This window comes from Belonocnema kinseyi, chromosome 4 (genome assembly GCF_010883055.1).
Source record: "Belonocnema kinseyi isolate 2016_QV_RU_SX_M_011 chromosome 4, B_treatae_v1, whole genome shotgun sequence".
Classification (NCBI taxonomy): Eukaryota; Metazoa; Arthropoda; class Insecta; order Hymenoptera; family Cynipidae; genus Belonocnema; species Belonocnema kinseyi.
Genome location: NC_046660.1, coordinates 85,293,174 through 85,312,193, shown reverse-complemented (window position 1 = coordinate 85,312,193; position 19,020 = coordinate 85,293,174). Strand labels below are relative to the sequence as shown.

General features: G+C 30.1%; 2 protein-coding genes across 9 annotated transcripts in view; one reads left to right on the top strand and one right to left on the bottom strand.

Moving 5' to 3' along the window:
* Positions 1-4,489, top strand: part of LOC117170601 (CREB-regulated transcription coactivator 1-like) — a 164,035-nt gene extending 159,546 nt beyond the window's left edge. For all 6 annotated transcript variants that reach the window (XM_033357480.1, XM_033357479.1, XM_033357476.1 and 3 more), the window contains 2 exons: positions 2,244-2,484; positions 2,829-4,489. In XM_033357480.1, coding sequence (XP_033213371.1) covers positions 2,244-2,484; positions 2,829-2,844 — 257 coding nt within the window. In that variant the 3' untranslated portion in view covers positions 2,845-4,489. The remainder of the gene's footprint in view (positions 1-2,243; positions 2,485-2,828) is intronic.
* Positions 1-19,020, bottom strand: part of LOC117170600 (golgin subfamily A member 6-like protein 22) — a 125,559-nt gene that overhangs the window by 99,966 nt on the left and 6,573 nt on the right. The window lies entirely within an intron of this gene.

Below are 19,020 nucleotides of genomic sequence, written 5' to 3'. Positions count from 1 at the left end.
ATGTTAAATCAAAAAGCATGAAAGAGGGAGCTCTTCTTAATATTTTGACACCAAAATCATGTCGATACACCTTACCGACTGCGAGTAAAGCCACCCACGCATCAACTTGACAGACTGTAAATATTCAAAACTAAATAAAACACCAAAATTTGAACGTTATCATTTTAATTGTTCTATTTAACCATATTTAATTAATAAGTCAAATTGTCGAATTATGATGTACAAATAGCGATATTAAGAATAATCATTCTTAGAAAAAAATCGAGTATGTTGAAGAAATATTTAGAAAATCTAAAATGGTTTCAAATAATTTAAAGGAAGTGTCTGCGTGTACCGACAAAATCCGACTATTCGTACCCAAATTTGGGTGCAAATAGCACACTGCCTAATTTAAAACAATATATAGATTTTGAAGAAAAAATTTAGAAGCTTTCTATGAATATTACAGGCTTTAGAGGAACAAAAAATCATTTCGTAGGAAAATCGAAAATTATTTTTTATTTTAATAAAATAATTTTAAGAGAATATTTGAAAAAGATTCATAACGATTTACAAAATTTTCAAAAATGAATGTGGAAGATTTTAAGAAAATTTCTTTAATTTAGCAGAATTTAAAAAAAAATGTTAAACAGCATGTAGATGTTTCAAGATTTTGAAATAAAATTTCGAAGCATTTTAAGGATTTTTAAACTATTTAAAATTAAAATAATTTAACTTTTAAATTGAATAAGGAATTTTTAAGTTTTTACAAATTTATAGTTGGAACTGGAATTTATTGAAAATAATAATAATTGTGACTTGGAAGCGGGAATTTACAAATTTAACAAAATCCTGAGCTAGAACTGGAAATTTTCGAAAAGGAAGAAAATTCTGAATTGGAACAGGAAATATTTCTTGGAACAGGTAATTTTAAAATTTAAATAAATTACGACCTGGAACAGGGAATTTTGTTAAAGAATGAATTCTAATTATTATTTGAAACGGGATATTTAAAAAAATTAAATTTATGAATTGGAACAAGGAATTTTAAAGAAATATTCTAATTCTTAGTTGAAACGGAGGATTTTCGAAAAGTATTAAAATCCCGAAATAGAACAAGGAATTTTCGATTTTTAACCAATTTTGAGTTGGGACTGGATTTATCCAGGAGAATAACAATTCTCAATGGAAAATTGAATATTTCAAACAAAATTTTTATTCTGTGTTGAATCGAGGTATTTTCCAAAAACAATTTAAATTATTAGTTGGAACAGGGAAATTTACAAAAAGAATCTAATATTATGAATAATAATAATAAATTTAGGATTCAAACAGTGAAAATTTCATTTAAAAAGTGTTAGTTACTTCCATTTTATACTTATACATTTTATACATTTGAAAACAAAATTGTTGAATGAAACAACATTTTAATTTTAATTTTAAAAGTTTAAGTTTCAAGATTTTCACTTTGAGTGTTTTCATTTGCAGTTCAGTTCGATTTTTTAAATATCATTGACCTTGAAAAATGTTTGCGAACCGGGAAATGACCGGGAATTTTTTTTCTATGATTAAAACGGCCACCCTGACAGAGTAATTTCAACGATTTCCTAAGGATTTCACAAAAATTTCAATGATTTCACCAATATTATAAAATATTTTTTAAATATTAAAAATATTTCACAAAGATTTCAATGATTTCCCCGAAGATTTCGCTAAAGATTTCAAATGTTTTACAACGGTTTCTGATATATCTCCAAGAGTGCACAAAGATTTTAATGATTTCCCAGAGATTAAAAAATTTCACAAATATTTCGCAAAGAACTTGGATATATTTAAAAAATTTCAATTGCTTCAAAAAAATTTCAGATAAATTTCGAAGAGGGCAGAAAGATTTCAATGATTCCCCAAAGATTTAAAACTTTTTCACAAATATTATCAAATATTTAAGAAATATTTCCTAATAACTTCTCAAGTACTTCAATTATTTCACAAAGATTTGAGGTAGACTTTTAAAATAATTCAAGCGATCGGATGAATTTAATCATTAGATTTCAGATGGGAGCCACTCAATACTCCCTGGTCGATTTTTGAGGGGGGCATTGTCCCCTGTGCGCCTTAAATCTCGGCGGCCTCTGGTTGCATTTATCAATTTTTGTCTATTACGCTTGTATTTTTAAAAGGAAAAATTTTGCATGAACTGCTGAACTACTGTGATTTCTGTGTTATTTTAAATGAATAAATTAAAATTTTTCTCTAATTTCCAGACTGCTCGTTGGGTACAGGGGACCTGAGCAATTCGGACTTCACCAAGGACCTAGTGCCTTCGATAGTGGATTCCTTCAACGCAGAGATGTTCAGCACGGATGACTCTCTTCGACAGGATCCTCTCAACGACCTCAGGCATGAAATCAGCCCTCTGGACATTGAAGACCTTCAGACTCTTCAGAGGCTTGCAGACAGTCCCGACATGGTTATATCAGACCCCAGCGCGGAAGCCCACTTTAGGTTAGAACACCACTAAGACCAGAGTTCATACTCCCGTCATACGAATTTATCTAAATTCGTAGGACTAATGCTAATCTGTAGAATAATAAAATTATGTCCTGGAGTCTCGCTTGATGACACTAAGGCATAGGGGTCCACCTCTCTTAGACACCTCCTTCTAATGATCAAAATTCTCCAAAACCTCAAGACATTGACGATTACAGAGCACAAAGTGGAATTTTTTCTGCAACTGGAGAACCTTTCGGACATTTTTTTTTCCCATTAAAAGTAACCCCATTTCCAAAAAACGTTTACTTTACACCTTTACTTAAAAACTTTAAATTTTTTCATCCATTTTTTTACAGATTTTGCTTTCTCTGAAAGAGAAACATTTCAACGATCATTGGAAGCGGTAGTCTCGAGGAGAGAACCCCTCGTGATAAACTGTTGATTGAAGATTACATACTACAAATCTTTATTAGGTTTTTTTTTTCATTTTATACTACTTTGTATATTATACCGTGTATGATCTCTAAGAAGCACAAAACAAAATGTTTACTGATTTATACATGCTTTTATTGTACGCCGATTCTAGTAATTTTGATCTACCATTAGGTAAATATAAATTAAGATAGTAATCTTATAAAGACGTGAGTCAATATCGCATAAAGACAGATTCGAGGAGAGACAAGGGAAATGCCTTTCGAAGGTTGCTTGTCAAAAACAGTTCAATAATATTCAAAATCGTTTCTCCAATTTCTCGATCTCAAAGACAATGTCTCACAATCTTCGAAAGTTTTCGGGACCTAAGAGAAGAGAATTGCGTGCTTCGGGAGAGTCGACGAAAGGAAATAAAAAATAAAAAAATAATCTTGAAAAATCACCGAAAAAAAGACATTTTTAAATTTAAGACAAGAAATTTCGCGACCGAGAACGCAAATCGTATCATCTCTTCGTGTAGGTATTATATATCGATATTCACCTTTTCCGGTTAAACAATCACGCATGTCTAACTCTTCTTTTTTGGAATAGAAAGGTAGAGTTTGTCAAATTTCGAGAATCCAAGTCGTGACCCTAGTCGTGAAAGGGATTCGGAGGAACAAAAGTCAATAAAATTCTCGAGATTTTAGTACGTTCCTAGTGTAGCGATTTCCCATCTTAAAAAAAAGATTTCTTCGTCTCTCACCGTAAGTGTGGCAAATAGAGAAAGAGCATAATAGAGGAAGGGCAAAATAGTGAAAGGGCAAAGTATCTAGTTGAGCGCGTGTACCCTCCGCGGTTGTCAATTGTTTTTTGAAAGTAATACGCTGTACTTTGTATAATACCATTACTAATCGATCGTGGAATTTAGGATAATCGATAATCTGTGTGAAGGAAAAAAAAGTTTACATCTGTACGCACTATAATCGTATATCTCTTAATCGCCAAGATTTCCAATCATAGGTAGAAACGTTGAAAATACAAACCTCCCCTTTTTACTGCTGTTAAGCGATTCTAACATTTTTCACTCGCCGAGTGCATCTGCGACTCTCTCAAGTTTTAGGATTGTCGGTTCACTAAAATCACCTCTAATTATGACAAAGAAATGAACTTTTTTTTGCCTTGCTGCTTTCTTTTGAAGATTGAACGAATCTCAGACACGCTTATAGGAATCTCTCGAGAATTAAGACTTGTACGATGTAAGAATGAAATTCTAAACCGTCGACCAGTGCAGATTTATCGATCGCTTTTGATTTTACAACAAAAAGGGAGTATAAAAAGATTTGAGAACTTTGTATTTTTTTGGAGAAACGATATTATATTTTAATTTAGTTTTTTACATTTGTAAAGCTTGTGTTGAATTTACAGATAGATTTGTGTTTCTAGAAATATTTTGTTTCTTGTCAAATTATTTATCAGAGGATCAAAAAACTTTGGGCTTTAAGTTTTAAACGAATTATCGGTACTATTATTATTCTTACTAGATAATTATTTTAACCTTTTTTTAATGAATTCTTAATTGTTTTACAATGCACAGTTTAATGATAAAAAATATGAAAATATTCTAACACGTTTTTGAAAATAGGAGATTTTTATTTCTATGTTGAATTTTTGAAATTTTTATTTATTAAAATAAGGCAAAAGTTGTACCGTACAATTAGTTATATTTGTTTTTTTAATTTCATTTTGATTTTATATGATTTTTTTGTTCATTGTTCGTTTGATAGTGTAAATTTAATTTAATAAACAAATATTTTATTATAGAGGAGAATCATAAGTTCCAAAAATTTAATTTAATTTAAATTGTTAGAAGTATATTTTTTGACTAACACTCTATGCAATTTTTTGGTTATTGAATAAGAAACTTCATTGCTCTTTTTAATTATTGATATTATTCCTATTATAAATTTAACCTATATAATTTAGTGGTATATCAAATTGTTTATCAGAGCATGAAAGAGCTCGTTAAATTTTAAATTATTTCTTAAGAACTCTTAACCGTCAATAAATAGAAATATTTGTAAATGAAAGTTTTATTTCAATTTTATTAATTGTAAAAAATAAGAATTTGAGGATCAGAATTATTTTATAATCAATTTATAGGACAGTATTAGCAAATATAGAAAATTATTTAATATGGGTTTATATACTAGAACTATATATTTTTTGTTAAAAAATCAAATTCAAAATTATTGAATTTTTTATTTTGGATGACAAGAATACACAGTTTCAAAAATATTTAATGTATTTTAATTTAAATCGAAAAAATTCAGACATTTGGAAACTTGTGTATACACATTTCAGGGGATTTTACATTAAAAATGTGTTTGGTAATGACATAATTATCAATTTTAGTATCTTCTAGTTTAAAAATCATATAAATTTTATGAAAAGTACAGAATTGATATTGTTCGTCTGTTAATTTTAATTTCTAAAAGTTACTTGTAAATAGAAATTTGATTTTTTATATAGAATTGTCTACTAGAGGCTCAAAACCTCTTTAAACGTTTAAACTAATTATTATTCCAGAAGGAATACAAAGTTCCCAATAAAAAAAATCTCGGTATGATATTATTATAATTATCGCAAACCTAATTCCGTAAAATTATTCGTACGAGTTTAGAGAACTTCAAAGTCTTCTAAATCGGTAAAACTTATAATTTTATTAAAAAAATCCCGACAAAGTTTTCAAATCGCAGAGTTATATTTATTATTAAATCTTAAATCGAATTATATTCACTAAATATTTTAAACTCAATTTTCCATCGGCATGTCTTAAGAAAAAAAAATAGAGCTGGCATTCCCTGATGAAAATATTTTCTACTGTTGGGAAGAAACATTTTCATCGGAATCGTTCTTGCCCACTTTTAAGCCAAGTACAATAAGTGTAATGCGTTGAAAACGGAAATGGAGCCATTGTAAGCGTTTCCGATTTCAACTTTATGACTCTCTCTCGCTAGAAACTCGCATTTCGTTTCTCGAAATTCGATCCTATGTTAAACAAATTACATCACTGAAATACAATTGAATTTAAAGAAAAACTGTCGGTTTTTAGTATCGTTAATTTAATTGCTAATCAGTTTTATCAGTTAATTATGACAATTATTTTTTATTTACAAATATTTAAACTAGATCAAAGATTAGTGAATCCAACATATTAAATTATCAACTTAGGAACATTAGTAGTCATCGGTTCTATTGATAAAAAAATGTAAAAAATGGGATTACCTTGCGTGCCATAATGCTAGAATTACTAGAGGAAAACTTGAAGCGTGACGAGAGTAAACTAGTATTTTCCCCGGGGGAGAATCAACTGGCTACCACTCTTAAATTCTACTCGTTTAGTCTGCGAACGAAATTCTCTTTTCCCAGCCTTATTGATATTTTTTTCCCCCGAGCCGATGTATTTCTCTGCGGCAAAAGAAAACTATGGAAAAAGAGGTGCCAAAGCGCGTAGTTGTCTATCGTAGATTAATTAAGGCGTGCTATCAATTCCTATAGTCGTGCAATACATAAATAAATAATATATAAATATATTATATGTGTCGGTTGACGCCATTCGAGGCGCTTCGATGATTGAAGTTGGAATGTCAATTTAACGTAGCAAACTGACTGAGTCGCAGTGCCCACAGATTAAAGTGAATTTTATGAAGATCTATAAAAGACAGTTGATTGTAAAAAAACGGCAGTTTTTTCTATCATAGTACTTAAATAATTAGCGATATGACTTTTACGAAATGTTGACTCGATTAGGAATGTTATGCAGGGACTCGCAGTTCTGGTGTCTGGAGTTGCGATGAATTTGGAATTATTTTTGAAAAAGACTTTTATTGAAGGTAAATTAATTTTTCATTGTAGAAGAATTTGACTTAGAATTCTAAAAATAAGGAAGTAATTTTATTTCAGTAGTAGGCTAAGTTTTTCACCCGATAATTAAATTTAGAAATTAAAAGGTGAATTTAAAATTGATATAAAGTCTTTTGGAGTCTCTGAGATCTCAGAAATGTACATGAACATCATGGAAGAGTGCAATAAGATTATAAGGTTGAAAACCGTTAATTTAGAGACTCATTGAGATAATAATTTTCATCGTATATCCATGACGACACCCTAGCTGGAAGTTGTTGTACGTATGAGATTACAATTGTTAGCTTCTTAGAATCGTTGTGCAGCCCTAAAATTTATAAACTTTTTTGTCTGCAAGTGAGGAATAAAAGAAAATCGAGTGCTTGGGACAAAAGAGCGAGAGAGAGACAACATTTTAAAGTTAAAATAAAAAGGGATTTTCCTAGCTATTTCATATTTCACATATCCGAGTCTTGTGACCAAAAATGTGTTTCTACTAACAGAAACCTTCGAGTGCTATTGTTTGAATTTGTATTAAGTTTCGTTTTCTTTTTAATTCTGTGAATCGAAAGTCACAAGGCTCTCTGTCTCTCTCACTCTCAAAAAATGTGTAAATAAGTACTTGTGCCATAGTCTTAAATTTAAAATTTAATATTTTGCAAATTAAATCTTTTTATATTTTTTACAAAATGAAATGGGAAATGGTACTTAATAATTAATAATTAATGTAATTAATTGCGATTTGTGTAAATTGGCACAGGTACTGGTGGAGTGATTTCTGCTAATTATTATTGTCTTCGGGTTTTTTACTCTTTAAAAACAAATTTTTATTATAGAAATTTATTATATAAAAATTAAGAAAGACGCTTGTTGGGCGACCAAATTTTTTCGAGGCTTGTGCGAACTGTAAAGCTGAAAAAAGTCGTTAAACAACCGTCTGTGAGTAGAAATGTAATTTCAGGAGTATGCATAATGTATTGTAATAATGTACGTCTCGAGAATCGATTACGAATCAATTTGAAAATCAAGAGGTACGAAGAGAAAAAGCTGAAAGATTGTAATATTTGTATATAGCCAATGTTATTTGTGGTAAATTACTATATACATTATAAAAAGAATAATTAGTTACTCTGTATTTGCCGATATGTTGTTGTACCATATTATTGTGAACACCATTTCTCAGACATCGATTTTTTAAATAAAAACAAAAATTAAAGAAATCTGTAATTTAAGCTGATTCAGATCCACGATTGTCATGAAAAATTGGTCAGTTAACGTTTTTGATTTGTGTTATGGGAGCGCCCATTAATTACGTAAGGCTTTTATTTGGGGGGGGGGGGGGGGCCGGAAGATCTTACGAATCCGTACTCAGGGGGGAGGATGATCCAAAGAATTTCTTACGTAAGTTTCCTATTTCCAAATATATTTTTTTTAATTTCTTGAGAGAAAATTGTTTTTGCTGTTGACATTAATTTGTACCAATAATGCACATTATATCACTATTTGTTTTATTTCTTTTTTATTATGTAATATTATATCCGTCATTTTTTCCTTAAAGTCTCTTTAAGTCGATGGAGCTCTCTCGAAAACCCTTGAAATTCTTTGAAAACTTTAAAAATCACTCACAAATATTGTCGAGATTCCGTGAAATCTTTGAAATATTCAAATCCCATGAAAATCCCTTATTAATCACTAAAAATCTTCAAAAATCCATTATAATTCCTCGAAATCACTTCAAATTTTTTATAATATTCGGACATCATTAAAAATTTAATTATATTTTCTGAAATCTTACAAAATCCGTACATACTGGGATAATTCATTTTATAATGTCACTAGTTTAAAAAAATCAAAATTGGATATGATTCACAAGATGAAACCGAAAATTGTAAATTTTCCTTTCGTTTAAGAATTTTTTCTAATCAAAGCTCATAATCTCACACTCTATTTGGTGAAATTCTGCCTCGACTATTTTTGTTTAATTAAATGTTTATAAATTTAATATACTTCAATAAACTTTTTAAATTGTTCTAACAATAATTTAATTATATTCATAATGTTTACCAATTATATTTAAAATTACAAGTATACACCATCAGTTTTTACGAGAAAAAGAGTTTTTTAAAGTGTGTATTGGGAATGGTTTAACTGCGATACGCCACCTGGTGACAAAAATTCGAACTAGAAAGAATAGGACACGATTTTAAAGTTGCATCTTAATTTGTGCATAAAAGAGGTTTAACAATTTTTTTTTGGAGTTTAAAGTATTTATTAGATAATAAAAATAAGTCTTTATCGAAAAAAAGTGTTTTAGGTGAAATTTACATATTATACAGTGAAAACCCACATTTTTTGACAGAAATATTTTTCGAAATAAAAACCATTAGTGTTCTCTTTATTGTGATTTTCAAAATATTATAAACTTAAATAGACATAGTTTGATGCAAAAATGAACTCAAAGTAAATTTTTATTAATTTACACATGAAATATTTACTATTTAGAAATCTGATCTAAAAGTTAGATTAGTATTCGTATTTAAATTCCAGTAGTCTATTATTCATATTCCTGACATAATATGGATAAAATTTGTCGCTACATACATTAATTAAAGTTTATTTAAGCTTACAACGGCTTGAAACTCACATGAAATAATAAAATAATAAAATAATTGTATTTTTGTTAAAAACCCTATTTCACAAAAATGTGTTTTTTTTTCACTGTATAAGATGGAAATTTTATCTAAAACTATTTTTTTCGGATGAATATTTGTTTTTAGTATTTAATCATTGTTTTACACTTCACAAAACAATCTTAAATACACTTTTATGCAAAAATTAAAATATATGTTTAAAATTGTACCTACTCTTTCTAGTTCCATTTTTCGACACCGTGTGGCTTAATGGTAGACCACGATTCCAAATTGTACCGTCTTATCCTGGAAGGAGGATAGTTTTTTGTTCTTAAATTAGCAATTTTTTGTTTAAAAAACCTCGATTATTGCTTATAATTTTAAATATCATTTTTAAACATTATAGAAACTTTTAAGTTAAAATATTAAGTTTTCCGTAAAAAAGACATTTACAAATTTATGATTTGCATAATTTTTAAAAATTGTTTGAAAGAAAAAGTTTATAAACATTTTAATAAATAAAAAATAAAATAGAAAAAGTACAGGCAACCAGAAACGAACACGCAACCACCTTTGGCAACCATCTTGCAGGACGATTTTTTCGAAAACGGTGAAAAATGGAATATTATTGTGTCGGCAAATTAATACTCAGGTATTCAGTTCTCATTAAAAAAATCATGAACTGAAACTAAAATTGAAACTAAAATTTTATACTACTTTTTTATATTTTTATATAAGAATTTGACATGCGTTCTGTTTATTACAAAATACAATAATAAATTAAATAACGAATTGCCATAATTATTTGAAATACTTTTAAACTTTATTAATTCATTGAAATCTCATGAAATCACTAAAAAGCTTAAGAAACCTTGTTAAATCCACTAAGTTAAATCCACACAGTGAAAACAATCTGTATATTGTCGATATATTGAGTAAAAAATATAAAATCTTACGTTAAAAAAGGGGGCAGGTTACAAAATTTTTAAGAATCCTTACAATAAGGGGGGAAGAGATTTAAGATTTAAAGCTCATCCTTACGTATTTAATGGTCGGTTATGGACTGTTTCTTCGTTTTTAGTCAAGTAAAAGTATTTTTAGTGCGCGAGTTCATTTATTTATATAGTGAGTTAAATTCTTAATTAAATACGAGGGCAAAGGTTTAAAATTGACATAACTCGTTTTTGACGAATGTCGAGGTGTGTTTTTAAAAATATTGATTTTATTACGGAAATAAGTTGCGTTTTTCCTAATTTACTCAACTGGATATGAAATGTGCCCGATTTTAATACTTTAAATAATTTATTTATGTTCTGTTGCCAAAAACTCGAAAAAAGCGTTCATAACCTCAAAAAAATGTTCTATAGTCACGTGATCTTTTTGAAACTAAAATTGAAAATTCTATAAAATTTCGTTTGATTTGTTCTTGGAAATTATTAATGTGCAAATGAAAAAAAAATACACTTTATGTTTATCTTATGACTGTAAATTTTTGGAAAGCAGGACGAATTAAAATAATCTGTATATTGCCTTTATTGAATTATTTGTATAAATTCTGCGTGTTTCAAGAATAATTTTTAATTATTATCTACAAATCAATATTTTTCACATACATAGATTTTGGAATACATGAATTCAAATTTTGTGATTTATAATTGTTACCTGAATTTTTCATAGAAGTTTTTGTGGTGGAAAGTATAAAACATGAACCTAACTTTTAATATTATTAATATGGCATTTTTAAACTTTTATACTTCAGCAAAGTATTGACGAGCCTGTTATTTACTTATTTTTTTAAATTAAGAAATTAACTTTTGGTCACTTTTTAAAGATGTCATTTTTTTGGCGTTTTATTATTTTTATTCTTTTTTTTCGCTTTATTGTCTACTTTTCCTCTTTATTATTTATGTTTGTTGCCAATTCAAATGATTTTATATTTAGATTAAAAAAATGAAACCCATCAAGGCTGTACAATAATTTTATTTTTAATTGAAAGCTTTAATAGCTCAAGAATCGTTGATTGAAAATTACTCAACCTTAATAATTATATAAAGCCTAAAAAGTCGCACGATTTCAGATGAAAAAGATAAAAATTGATAGCATTATGAATCAGATATTTCAAGACTAAACTCTTTTATGCCAGGCTGGAAGCCTAAATATACTGAAAATTTTGTAATAATTGAAAACTTTCAAATTCAAAATATCTATTTCAAAGTTCAAAATTTAGAATTGAATAAACTGAAATTCAAATTGCTTAGACTTGTAAGTTTAACAAAACGTCAATGATATAGAAATTGTATCTTAAAAACATTCGGAATTAAATAATTTTCAGAAATATAACAAAAATGTTGTAATTGATTTGATCCAATAAGTGACTTTACACACTCTTTTCAACATGGAATTTACTTGTCAGGCCTGCAAAATACAGTGAAACTCTGCTATAGGGCCGATTTTGGGGCTGGCGATGGGTGGGAACTAACTCATAGCCCGCTCCGCTTTTATTTGTTCACGCCTGAATGCTCGCCTGAGAGACAACCGTAGATCCCGCGCAGCTCCTGTGACACCTACCTGCGGCGCGGCGTAAATTCGCGAAAGGGCTATTGAAGGGTTTCACTGTAATTGAATATATCATTATAAAATACTTTCGAGATTTTTTTTCGAATTAGAATACAATTTTTAACAATAAATCAGTATTTTAAATAACAATAGGAAATGTAGGAAACCGACTAACAAAGCATTGCCTGAAATAATTGAAACCGAAAATTGGGAATTGTACATACCTTATACGATCGAGTCCTCAATTTAAAAAAAGAATCAATCAAACTAAAATAAGATAACAATTTTATCAGAAGCTCCAAAAATTCCGTCGTTTCTTTATATTTATTATTAAGTATATTATATAGTATTATAAATGTTACAAAATTACTAATAAATAATGTTATGCGTGACTCTCTATTAGGTATTCACGGTATTCAAATTCTCATTTTGTCATATTGTCACCTTCGTTCCCGGGTAATTTCCAAAGGATGTAAATACTTGTTAAATATTTAAATAGGGTTATATATATTGTAATTTCTAATGTAGAATAATGGAGAGTTGTAAGGAGGCGAGGGGAGAAACTTTTGGACAATGTAAACGCACAAAGCTAACAATTTATGTGTCTTCTTCGTGTTTTACCATATCTTTATTAAACTTGGATGTCTCCAATAGTTTTGTCTATTGCCTACACCTTTCCATCGTTTCAGTAAAATTGTAGATTTTCGAAAGATTGGACTGACACTTCAGGGTTTGATCGAATGTTGACAAATTTTTAAGGAACTCGAGAGGAGTGTCTACAGAATAAAATCATATCAGTAAGTTTCTTTTTTAACCGGGGGGGGGGGGCGATTTAAAGATTTAACACATAATAATAATTATTATTGAGTTTAGATGATTTCCAATCAACAATATCGTATCTATTAAAGCTTCCAATTTGAAATACAATAATTGTGCAACCTTGATGGATTTAATTCCAATTCTTCAATCAGAAAAAAACTAAAAAAATTCCACCACAAAAAAACAGCATTTTTATGTATTATTGTTAATTTTCAACATTTTCTTTTGTACTTTTTTATAAAAATAAAAATTAATAGACAATATTAATATCCCTAATGGCCTTTAAAAATCATTTTTTATAACTCTAGCGGCATAAAAAAGCCTAGCTTTGACGATTCAATTTAGGAGTGTGAAAAAAATAATAGGATTTCTTTTTATAGGGTTTTTTTAAAACGTCTTAAAAATCGTCTTTTTTCAAAGACCACACCGGACGAGGGTTTTCTCGTAAAGTATAAGACCTGGAATGAAAAGCCAAAAAATGTTATAATTTATATATACTGTTGGATATAGAACTACATAAAGTTTTTTAAAATCAAATTTTGTAGAAATAGTGCACTTTTGAAGAAATAATTCGATTTATTGTCAAAAAAAAGAAGCAGTAAGTTGTTTATAAAAAATTTTACATTAAATAAAAAAACTCTAAAAAACAGCTGCGTACTTCTATAATGAATATAATTGTGAAGTTACTTTCAAAATTTCAAATCGATCCATGCAACGGTGTTCACGTAATAAGTCCTTCCAATTTGGAAAAAGTTGTTTCGAGAGAAACGCGGTTAAAATTTTAGGAGCAATTAAATCCTTGAGATTTTTTATCTCTAATCTGCGATACCTGCACCATATATAGGCCCAACTGTATATTTTTTTAAGATCTTAAAGTATTATTGAAGCCAAACAAAAAAAATCGGCTTTTCCTAATTCTTAGAGTGTTGTTACCCCTTAATTAAAAAAATACGATTTAAAAAATATTTTTTGGTGAGAAATAATTGTTATAAATCCTTCTTATGCACTATACAGTCAGAAAAATATTTCTATGTATTAGATTATATATATTTTTTATGTTTTCGAAAACAAACTGCTTGAGCAAATAAAAATTGTAAAAAAAAAATTTGTGAAACATTATAAGAAAAGTATCAAAGTTAAGTAAGTATTCAAGAATAAGTAGCATAGGACAATAATTTTAGAAAAAATGGACATCTCTTTCTCGATTACAAGAAATGTTTAAAATAAACAATACATAATTAAATAATGTTTTTAACAAAAATTACTACTGCAAACAATGACCAACTATTACATATAATTTAGAGAATAGATTAATTTTTACATTTTTGGGGGGAAAATAATCGCTTAGATAAGTTACATTTATTTAAACATATTTGGGGCTTTGCGGAACTAATGCCCTAAATATGACCCCAAAATAAAAAAATTACATTTTTACCTACTATTGTACACATGCAGTTTTTTTATTTCTTGGTCATATATCGAGCGTTGTCTGAAGGTTAAGTGTAAATTTTCGACAATATAAAATTTTCCCATGTTAAATATATGGGATATATAGGATTTTAAGTGGATTTTCGAAAAAATACGGATTTTCTTTCACCTAAAATGGAAACTGGGGAGGGGGTGTCTTTCACTCTAACTCGAAAAATTATTTTCGGACTACCAAAATGTCCATACTGTTAGTTTTAGGGTTTCGTAGCCCGGGACTACGAAAGTTGAAGTGCTCATTAGGAGTTTTCAGTGTAACTTTGAATGAAGTTTTTCTTCATTCAAACAAGAATTAGTCGAGTGATTCGTATACTTAAATTCTCCTAAAGAGTTTTCAATGTTGTGGAATTCAAATTTGAGGTCGAAACTGCAAAACTAAAAATGTCACAATTGTCATATATGATGATCAGTCGAGAGTTATTGTTGTCAACAAATTCGCACCTCGCTCTTTGCTCAGCCAGGGAATAACCAACGAGGAGGTATTTCCACTTTTTTCTCTTTTTTTTCATTTTCTTATTATTATAAGTAAAAAAAATTGCAATTGTGTTTTCTTCATTATCAAAAATACTCACCTTTATTTGAAATGATTTATGCAGTAAATTATGCAATTATCATTCGGAATAATGGCTGTAAAAATTCTAATCAGTGAAGAACTCTTTCATGAACAAAGATTTTTTCAACCATGGACATCTCATAACGGCTGCGTCACTGCATAAATCACATATTGGCTCAAAGTTTTTAAAGGATAGCATTTCACCTTATCTATGCTTTCTATTAAAATGGAATTATTCCTGATGATTAACAGAAAGTAAGGTATGAAAAATGAAAAAAAAGTCGTCCGAAAATAAAAGAAGAAATTATGGCGAAAAGGAATAAAAAGAACAAAAAGGAGAAAAAAAGGAAAAACTGGGAATAGACACTCATCAACTCCTCGTTCATTATTCCGAGGATAGGTGAAGAGCGATTGATAATGATAATCGTTGGTAATGATTAATTATATATGACAATTGTGACATTTTAAGTTTTGTAAATTTGACTATGGGCTTCCGCAGAAATAAATTCCACCATATTGAATTTTGTGATTTCGATTACAAACTTGTATTCAGCAACATCGAAAGCCCTTTAGAAACTTTTTGGCTTTTAAATTACACGATTTATTTCAGTTCAAACGTAAAAACGATCCTTCACGTTTGAAGTTTTGGCGTCGTTTTAAGTGCGCCATCTTGAATTTTACAATTCTGACCTCAGATTTGGATTGAGCCACATCGAAAACCCTAACAAGCATTTCAAATCACTCAGCTGATTTAAATTCAAATGTGAAACCCAACCTTCAGATGCGAGGGGTAGTTTCTACCCCTAAACTTGAACCTTTGCCGATATAAAAGATTTTATCGATTATTTTCTATAACTCTACAAATTTTCAAAGTTTCATCCAATTCGGCGCATGACACTTCCGTCGTGTTAGTTTAGTTTTCGAAACGGATGTATGCAATTCAATGAAAAGATTTTGTCTTGAAAAAATAATTTTTATTAGACTTTCATTAGAAAATATTGCTGTTTAATATTGATTAAAAAGTTATTGTTATACAAAATATGTTAATCTAATCGAAACTAGCGACTTAATAAAACGAGAATATCTTTAAGTTAAAATTACCGGAAAAGAATATTTTGGCGGTTTCGCTTTGAAGTTTAGTTTAAGGCTGAAGACGAATAAAATTTTGAGAAAGGTACAGTGATTCCTTCATGTTTAAATTTAAGAAATTAGTATAAAAAAGTTGAGATCAAAATCACAGTAAAGAGTATTATAGTTTATGACAATTCGAATATAGATACTGCTGAAAATGATCTTTATGACATTCTAATCCTAAACAAATTCTTATATCAAATATTTTATTTTGATATACCTTTATGTTTAACTGACTCTGACTACATGATATGGTGCTTATTAATAATAGATTTATCATAATTAAAATGTCAAATACCAAAATATTTGGATTAAAATTTATTATTCTGTGTTGGTTTTCAATTTCAAATTTCACAGTGTTGTAGTTAAAAATTCAAATATTACAAATGTCACGAAAATTTTAGTATTAAATCTTTTAAAATTGTTCAATTTCATATTAAAAACCTTGATAGCCAGTTTAAAATTAAATAATTTTAGATTTAGATATTCTAAACTGAATTGTTTGGTTTTAATTTTAAATGTACAAAATTGTCTGGTTTAAAACATTTTAAATTTATATATTCTCAATTGAATTTTTTGTTTTTAATTTTAAACTTACAAAATTGTCTGGTTCTTTAAGTTCTTCGAAATCTTTGAATATCAACTGGAAAGAGTCGATAGTTTAAGAATTTTCAGTTTAAAGGATTCTAATTAAACAATTTTGAATTCAATGCCTCCAGAATAAATTAAAAGTAAAACAAAATTGAGACTGTTGTCACCTCCAACGCTTGTGGCCGCTCGTAATTGTATACCTACAACATCATTGCAGGAAGTTTCAATCATCGTATTAAATTATTTGAATTAATTTACAACATTCTAACCACATCAGTCACTTGACTTGGTCCGTGGCTATGATGTATAACCGGGCTTACCCGAGTAAAAGTTGAATAAAATCACATAATAATAATAAGTTGGTTCGACACTCGGACTTCACCTCAGAGGTCCGGGGTTTGATCAACAGAGATGTTCTGCGCCGTTATTTTTTGGCAGAGAAATGTGGGGAAAGTGTGAGAAGAGAACATCATAGACTCTTCTTACTTAAATACCCAGAGCTTGCCACAAAAATAAATGAACAGAATTTGGCAGATCAAAAACGCTCAATATCTGTAAACAGACTGCTTTCGGCTGTTGAAATAGCTGCTATCAAAATGGAAGTAGAACGGCAGCTTCCTATTGATGAGCTCGTCTTTGAAGATGTGGATAACGAAGACTTGATTGATGCTGAAGGCATAGGTGCTAGGGATAATGAACATCATGCACCAGATCCATTAGAACCACATCCGGATATTACGAACGATGATGTGGATAGGGAAACCTCAGAAGAACTACAGCACCTGGAAAGGAATTTTGGTCATGCTTTACTAGAGTTCACATATGTAGAACCAACACTAAGGCATTCTCTGCCCAAAATGAACATCACAAATTATCTGCGTGCACTAATAGCACATCTCGACAGCAAGGTTTTACCTACGTATTTGAACGTAGCACAAACTGCGTTAGAGGTGCAAACTCTTGTATACTGTACAGCTGTGGCAATCGTTAGAACTTTGGGCCGGAAAACTAGGCCTGCAAATGCAGTTTTTGTCCCAGCAAAGGATCGAGATCCATCATGGAAGATCAGGTTGGATATGGATGTCAGTAAAACAAGGTGCAAATTGGCTCGATTAACTCAATATAGAAAAGGAAATAGAACCAGAAAGCTGATGAATCATGTTACTAAAATCATCCACCCTCGGCACATCGAGAAATTAACACCAGCAATATTGGATGAAATTTTAAACTCTCAACGAGAGAGACTTGATGTTGTTACTGCCAGACTGCGTCGGTACAAGAAAAGTAATGCACGAAGGTAACAAAACCAAAACTTTCAGACAGATGAAAGAAGGTTCTATCGTGAACTGAGAGTAAAGCCAAATAACCACTAAGGCACCAAAGTCCCTCAATTGGAAGATATGACTAACTACTGGTCGGGTGTTTGGGGAAAAATGAACAGATGCAATTTGGACACTGCGTGGTTCAAACTGGAGGAAGCAAGGGCAAGCAGTAGCCCAGAAATGCATCTGACAAATATCACAGCTTTGGATGTTTCAGTGGTCTTGAAGAGAGCAAGTAATTGGAAAGCTCCAGGTCCGGACATGGTGCACAACTTCTGGTACAAGTACCTGGCATGTGTGCATCTTGCGTTGGCAAGGTGTTTTTAGAAGATCATTGAACACCCAGATCTGATGCCAGGTTTTATGCTCCAAGGTACTACGTATATGATACCAAAAAAACTAGATGCTCAAAATCCATCTGACTTTCGACCGATAGCCTGTCTTCCAACAGTTTATAAATGTCTTACAGCTATCATTGCAGATAAGTTATATTCTCATTGCGACAAGAATGACATTCTTACAAAAGAACAAAAAGGATGTTGTAAAAACTCGTGAGGCTGTAAAAATCTAGTCACTACAGACGCTGTTGCCATGACTTAAGCTCGTAAGCATCAAAGGAACTTACACATGGCATACATTGACTACAAGCAAGCGTTTCCTTGCGTGCCGCATGACTATTTGCTTGAAGTCTTAAAACTTTACAAAATCTGTTCACGCATTATTGACTTTCTAAGCTATGCGATGAGGCTTTGGGGTACAAGGATCAAGTATTTTGATCATGGACAACCAACGATAACTAGATCAATACGCTTTACGACGGGTATATTTCAAGGAGACTCCTTCAGCGCACTATGGTTCTGTTTAGCGTTAAATCCATTGAGCAAAACACTAAACAGCATGTCTCATGAATTCAGAATTCATGATAATGAGGATGGTCATCAAGTGACCCATCTTCTTTAAATGGATGACCTGAAGCTGTACCCTAGTTTAGGCCAGAAACTGCAGCAAGTGATCGATGTCACAAAGCAGTTTTCCAATGATATCCACATGGAGTTCCGACTAGATAAATGCAGAACAGTGCATTTAATCAGAGGGGAATCAGGGACCGCAGAGTTAGAGAATGAGTTCGAAAATGACATCGAGA